Genomic DNA, 6,914 nt, shown 5'->3' on the forward strand with positions numbered 1-6,914 from the left:
ACTGTTGTTTTCTCTAGTGACATTTGCATTTTGTCTATTACTCATATCATGCTGCTTCTTCCTACATTCACTGGCATAATGCCCATATTTTTTACAATAATAGCATTGGACATTGGATTTTTCATACCTTTGTCCTTGAGCATGATGTTGTCCTCTTTGTTGGCTGCTGCCTTGGCCTTGGTTCTGATTTGGATTGCTGCCTCTTCCTTGAGCATTTGCTGGGCTGTTCCTTCCACCTCTGTTCTGGCTTCTGCCTCTTCCTCTCTTGTTTCCTCTGCCTTGACCTCTTCCTCTTCCAAAATACATCTGAGTCTTGAAGGCTTGCTCTAGAGATGAGTTTTAATTCTTACTCAACCTCTGCTCATGTGTTATCAGTGACGCATGTAGCTCATCAACTGAAAAATTTGAGACATCCTTTGTCTCATCAATGGTGGTGACAATCGCATCAAACTTTGAGGGTAAGACCCTCAATATTTTCTCCACAATCCTCCTTTCTTCAATGGTTTCTCCATGAGTCCTCATCTGTGTGATCAGACCAATCACATGTGTGAAGAATGAGTTAATGTTGTCTGACTCCTTCATGCTCAGATTTTCAAAATCCTTCTTCAGCAATTGTAGTTTTGCTGTCTTCACTCTCTCCATGCCTTGATAGGCTGTCTTGAGAGTTTGCCATGCTTCATTGGATGTCTTAGCTGCTGCTATCCTTGGAAATACACTCTGGTCCACTGCTTGATACAACAATACAATGGCTTTTGCATCCTTCTTCCTATTGCTCTTCAGCAGATCTCTCTCTGCCTGAGTTAAGTTGTTAAATTGATTTTCATCTGCTGGTTCTTCAAACCCAGATTCAACTAATTCCCATAAATCTTGAGAGATAAATAAAGCTCTCATGGTTATTGACCAGTAGTCATAGTTCTTCCCATTAAACTGTGGGAGCTGGGTGTTAAACATACCCATGCTAGTGTTGGTGCTAGCCATTCCTTGCATCCTCAACTATGCTTCAATTTCTTGACTGTGTATTTTAAAACAACTGACTGTTTCTTCAGCAACACAAAAAAAACCTTTGTGAAATACCTGAATCCTTTGTTGACTGAGTCTTCACTCTGCTGGAAAAGATTTACTGCTGCAACAGAACTCCTTTCTTCAGCTTCTTGAACACCTTCAAAGAGCCTAAGCCTGCTCTGATACCACTGTTGGGGATTTTTCTGGTAAAATCCCAAAAACACACAAATAAAACTCAACACAGAGGCAATGCTCTGTTTCTCTCTCCACAGGATCTTTAACACAAGCAAGCTAAAAAAATTTCTGAGAACAGAGATTTTTCACACCCATAATAAACTTGTATTAATTCATAAAAGGCCTGATACAATTTTCTTCCTCTTTCACTCAGAGGGATTTACCAAAAAAAACTTTCACCAAAACAAAATACTCTCTCTCTTTTAAAAAATGATTTTCACTGCTGTGTAAAATCTTCATTCACATTTTACTGCTTTAAAAAGCATTTTAAATATACTGCTGTAAAAATAATTTTACAAATGCAGTAAAATTTTTCATTACATTCACAAAAAAAATTCTTTGCTCACACCATACAAATCTTCATTCGTTCTTCCCTTTTTTTTGAGCAACCAACAAAACTCGGGTTTTTATATTTCGCACTGCTGCGCGTTCATCTCGTCCTTGCTTCACACGCTGTTCAATTCATAACTTATGCATTGCTGTGCACTCCTCTCTGTTCTCTTTTGCTGCCCCGGGCTCACATATTACAATTGGTCAACACAAAACAAAAACATATTTCATATACGATACATATGCAACCAAATAAAAAGAACTTACGTGCTTTTCTTACCCATACCTTCGTAAGTTTAAAAAACAATAAAATTAAAAGTTTATTCCTAAAACTATGACTAAGCATTAAATGCATTAATTAAAAGCTAGTGGTAAAAGTAAGATTAACGTTCTGACACATTGGAGTGAATCCATATGCGTTGAGCTGATCGGACTCAATTCACACACCAACCTCACACAACTCAAACCACTTTTAATGGCCGGGGAATGGGCGGTTTCATGGTTGTACACTGGACGCGTGTCTCGTGCTGATTGTGTCGGAGCCCTCATTACGGAAACAACCTTTTGCTAATGGTGGTGTGGGGAAGATACCGGTGGTTTTGATGACGCGGAGATGAAATTACAACTTCAACATTCAATACTAGTTATTATAAAAGTCAATGAGTCTAGTTGGCAGCTTATTGGGAAACCAATATGGAGTGATTTCTCTGAGAATCAAGACCAATTTTATGAATTAAGTGTAATATGGTCATACAAACAAAACAATTAATCTTAAACAACAACTTCAATTCAGAAATTTGCTAACAATTCCTTGATTGGTAGCTGGTAAAATCAATATTGTCCTTCAATTATTATACGATGGATATGTAAATACATCCAAAGCACATCTTTTTCTCGAAAGAGCGTCTGCTGGACTTTCCCATCTTGAAAAATTTATATTTGAAATTGTATCGATCATAAGCCGTTGGAAATAATTGAATGGACCTTGAGAATATTTTCTCTCTCTTCAGCTCTATCAGCTCACCAAAGTGATCTTCAGGGATATAATAACTCGTTACAGGATCCAGCAACCAAGGCCTCTTTTTCTAACCCGCAACGGGCATTTCAACGGATTGTTTTGGCTCTGGCCGAATTAACCCTCTACTTTATGTTGTCAACGCTACAAATTATATCAATATTTAATATATATTAACATTAATTGCATTTTTTTAATCAAATTATAATAGTAAATAATTTAAAAAATAAATGAAAAACCAAAATTATTTTTAATATAAAAGATTAAATTATAATTAGAAATGATTAAATTTAAAAAAAAAAATATGTAATCTTACTTAATATAATTTTAATAAAGAAGTACCAAAAGCCAAAAGGTTGGCAATGCATAAAGCTTTACTAAGAAGCATAAGAAAGAGAGACAACAATGAATAAATCTTTCAGAACAACTCTTAGAAGGAGCACAACTCTGCTTTAACTCAATGACCCAACAACACACCACAGCGCTCATCAAGAAAGGAAGTGAGTGGTAGAAAATGAATGACAAAGAATATCTGACAAATACAAAAGAGAATCAAATGTATATTGTAACATCCACTCCCAACACTAGTAGTCCTCAAAAAATGGAAAAGAAAAAAAGAAATCAATTTATTTTTATGAATTCTGAAAGATCAAGATATAATGTTATTCATATGTTTTTGAACATCTATAACATATAATTTTCCTCATTATAAATAAAATTACTATTTTTCAGAAATATATCTATGTATATATATATAATAAAAAAAATAGAACTTTTTACTGATATTAAAAGCTAAAATTAATAAAAAAATATTTAATAATAATAAAAACATCTAACTAAAATCAAAATTACAATATAATGAAACTTTATTTAACCCAGATAAAATTAACTATGTCATCAACATTTTAATTCAACCAGCAAAACTGATTTTGGCTGATCTCATTTTTGTAGCATACACATGCATAAATAATCAATAAAATTATCATAATTTTTATTAAAATAATAATAATTATTATTATTATTATTATTATCATTTAAGCGATTTCAACGACCTTAAAATATGGTTATTACAAAATTTGATATAATAAATAAAATAATGTAAAAACTTATGGTAGATTACAATTTTTAAGGTATAATAAATTTATGGCATTTGAAGAAAATAAACAATTGGGACAATCTCAACGGCGCTGATTGGCAGCAAGTTATATAAATCATAATGTAAAATTCGACTGGACGTTAAATGGTAAAGACTTCACGTACTAGCTGAGAAGCGAATTAGACCGAAACATGAATGCCCGAGAAACTTCATCCTAAATTGGCAATTGATAATACTTAATCGTGCACTCTTGTATTTCCACATGGTGATAAATATAACAGTCGTGCTGTATTTTTATTGCAAAGCGTAAGTAGCAAATTCATTCAGAAAAACATACAAATTCGACGTGAATTCACAATTGATGTTCGGCGTTCCAAGGAGTGGATTACAATCAACCAAATGATTAGAGATTAGGGACAATCAGTTATTTCGTGGAGGAATGCTCTGAGAATTTCTGAAAAAGTTGTGGGGATCGACCTCTGTTTTGGCCTTCACAAGTCTATCGAAATTGTCGTGGAAATACTTCTTACCCCATGCTTCGGCTTCTTTGACTGTGGCAGTTCCATTGACTGCACTGCCCAGATCCAGATCCAAATAATTAACATAAGCAGATCTGGGAGAAGAAGAAACATAAGGAGCCATGTATGCGTAAAGCTTTCGCATCCAGTTAAGGTAGTGCTCATCGTCAGTGCTGTTGTTCCATACGACCTTGTACTGTATGTCGAATATGTTTCCAGCTCTGTGAGGGAAGGGTATAGCAGAGGAAGGAATCCTGTCCATAATTCCTCCCAAAGGAGAGAAAATTGCATACGCGCTCACCTCTTCTTCCATGATGTCCCACAATCCTTGGAGACCTGGTTTGGACAGCGGGGTTGTTGCCATATCTGATTTTATTTTGAAATGGACTTTGTTGGAATAGTATCTGTTTGTCAGTTCGCTCACGTTAGCAGTCCCTCCGATGAAGGACGTCGACTCGATCCAGCTCATTTCACTGCACTCGTTCTCCGCCATCTTCAACTCCGGGAAGGTGATGTTCACAATCTTCAAGAACTCCTCCTTACGTCCCAGATACATCCCTTGGAACGACGCGTTCATATCCCTTTTCGTCCCAGCTCCTTCGACTTTAATTCCAAAGAACTGCACACGCATGAACAGGTCCTCTTCCACGAAAGGCATGATGTATTGCCATCGGTGGATGGTATCCGTCACCACGTCTCGGCCGGTTCTTGAGACTTGAAAGGCCGTGAGAATGGTGGGAACGCTCACCAGCTTTATTTTCCAAGCAATCACCACACCCCAGCTGCCTCCTCCACCACCTCTCAGTGCCCAGAACACATCATCACCCATCGCTTTCTTGTCCATAATTTCACCGGAGGCGTTAACAAGCAATGCGTCGATCACATTATCCGCTGCGACGCCATATTTTCTAGAGAGGAAACTCAGCCCGCCTCCTGCGATATGGCCGCCGGAGCCAACAGTGGGGCAAATCCCGGCAGGAAATGCATGGTTGTTGGTCTTGTTTGCAATCCCAGAATAAATTTGGCCCAACGTGGCGCCGGCTTCCACCCACGCTGTCATGGAATTGATGTCGACTTGGACGTTGTCGAAGTTCATGAGATCAATGAGAACGAAGGGAACATCGGAGGTGTAAGAGAGGCCCTCGTAGCTGTGTCCCCCGCTCCGGACTCGAATTTCCCACCCGTTTTCCACTCAGCACATCACGCTATTCTTCACTTGCTCTTTGCTTTGTGGTAAAACTATCACATAAGGTTTGCGCACGCCAGCCTCCGCAAATCGAAGATTTTGCAGAGAAAAATTGAGCAGAACATCGTACTCCGAAGTAGTAGACAATGACATGGTCGTGACATTTTTTAACCCGCGTTCATGTAAACATGATATCAATCCGTCGCCCGAATCACGGGCGCTCGTAACTGCTATTATAAGTGGCAACAACATCCATAAACCAGTGAATGAAGGGCTTATACAATACTTCGCCATCCTCACTGATTAATCAGAGAATCAAAACTAAATCTATTGGAAAATGGATGCAATCAACCAAGGAACAAAAGCTAAATCTATTGGCAGATGAGATGAGATGGGATCGGATGGCACGCTGATTCCTGAACATTTCATTGCGATTTATAGAGATGTCGAATTGGATAAAGTCGAACGTCCAAATCTAAACCTAATTAATTCGATAACGCTGAAAGTGAACGTTGGAAGTCAGGACACGTTGAGGCAGGTAGTTGGTCGATACGGACTCAATCTCATGTAATCACGTGTTGAAATCCTGTAAGTCCAAACAACCTGAAAACCTTCTGCTGAAGGAGGATTATCTCAGGTTTTGTGATACTTGAATTTGTCAATAGCATATTCTCTGCAGCAAAGTTGGCAGCCTAAAAGGATGTTATAGGTTGACTATTCCCTTGAGAAATCAAAATGATGTGTAAAACGAATAATTTAATCCATTCAATACGCGGTAATGCGTTGTCGAACTTGATTAAATAAATTGCGTGGCAATCCTCTTAACATTGAATTTCAATGAAGTGCATACATTTATGTTTTTCTTTCAATAATTTCAAAGAAGTGCATACATGTTAAGAGTGGTGTTAGAAGTCGCGAATCACTTCTAGCGAGATATTCAGTTTCATATAATTGTTTATCACCGATACTGAATTAAATAAACAAGGAAGCATCGCGATTTCTTATATTTAATTTGTTTTGCGCGGAAGTCGGCCTGGAAGGTTCGACGTTATTCAGCTGATTTACTCGTACTCGTACTAATTACGTTTCTTTAAAAGTTACAACTCTAAAATTTAATTTTAGATTTTAGGTGTTTTAGAGGATTTTGATGGTTGCAATTTTTTTAACTGAATTTTAAGGGCTTTTAAACCTTCTGACTATTCCTGTGCAAAGATCCTTTTTGGATAAATAAAAGCAAAGTAGAAAATAGGCAAGCAGGCTCGACCAACACTCTTCTGTTTACTTGAATACACGGAATCTGCTGTATATTCACAGGATAATGATTAGGTTCTGAGATGCGATTTGAGAGCTATCAAACGCATTGTTGGCCTGGGTCGAGGCGTAATTAACATATTCATTCGGAATATCATTAAAAGTCGTATTCATTTTGTTATTTATATAAAATTTTCTGAATAGTTTAATTAGTTTATTATTATATTTTTTCCAATTTTTAACTATAATAATTTAAATTGTATTAATACTAAAACTTATATC

At 37.0% G+C, this 6,914-nt stretch overlaps 1 protein-coding gene across 1 annotated transcript; it reads right to left on the reverse strand.

Moving 5' to 3' along the window:
• Positions 1-3,940: 3,940 nt before the first annotated feature.
• On the reverse strand, positions 3,941-5,778 carry LOC149235030 (berberine bridge enzyme-like D-2). Its single transcript, XM_089461279.1, has one exon. It carries the CDS (start codon positions 5,289-5,291, stop codon positions 4,098-4,100), a length of 1,194 nt encoding a protein of 397 aa, XP_089317405.1. The 5' UTR covers positions 5,292-5,778; the 3' UTR covers positions 3,941-4,097.
• Between the last annotated feature and the right edge of the window lie 1,136 nt (positions 5,779-6,914).

This window comes from Pinus tabuliformis, chromosome 8 (assembly GCF_031772625.1).
Source record: "Pinus tabuliformis cultivar Carrire ecotype Pingquan chromosome 8, CPIR1, whole genome shotgun sequence".
Lineage (NCBI taxonomy): Eukaryota > Viridiplantae > Streptophyta > Pinopsida > Pinales > Pinaceae > Pinus > Pinus tabuliformis.

Coding starts and splice junctions, on each gene's coding strand:
- LOC149235030 (XM_089461279.1), bottom strand. CDS start 5,291: ATGAACTTCGACAACGTCCAAGTCGACATCAATTCCATGACAGCGTGG.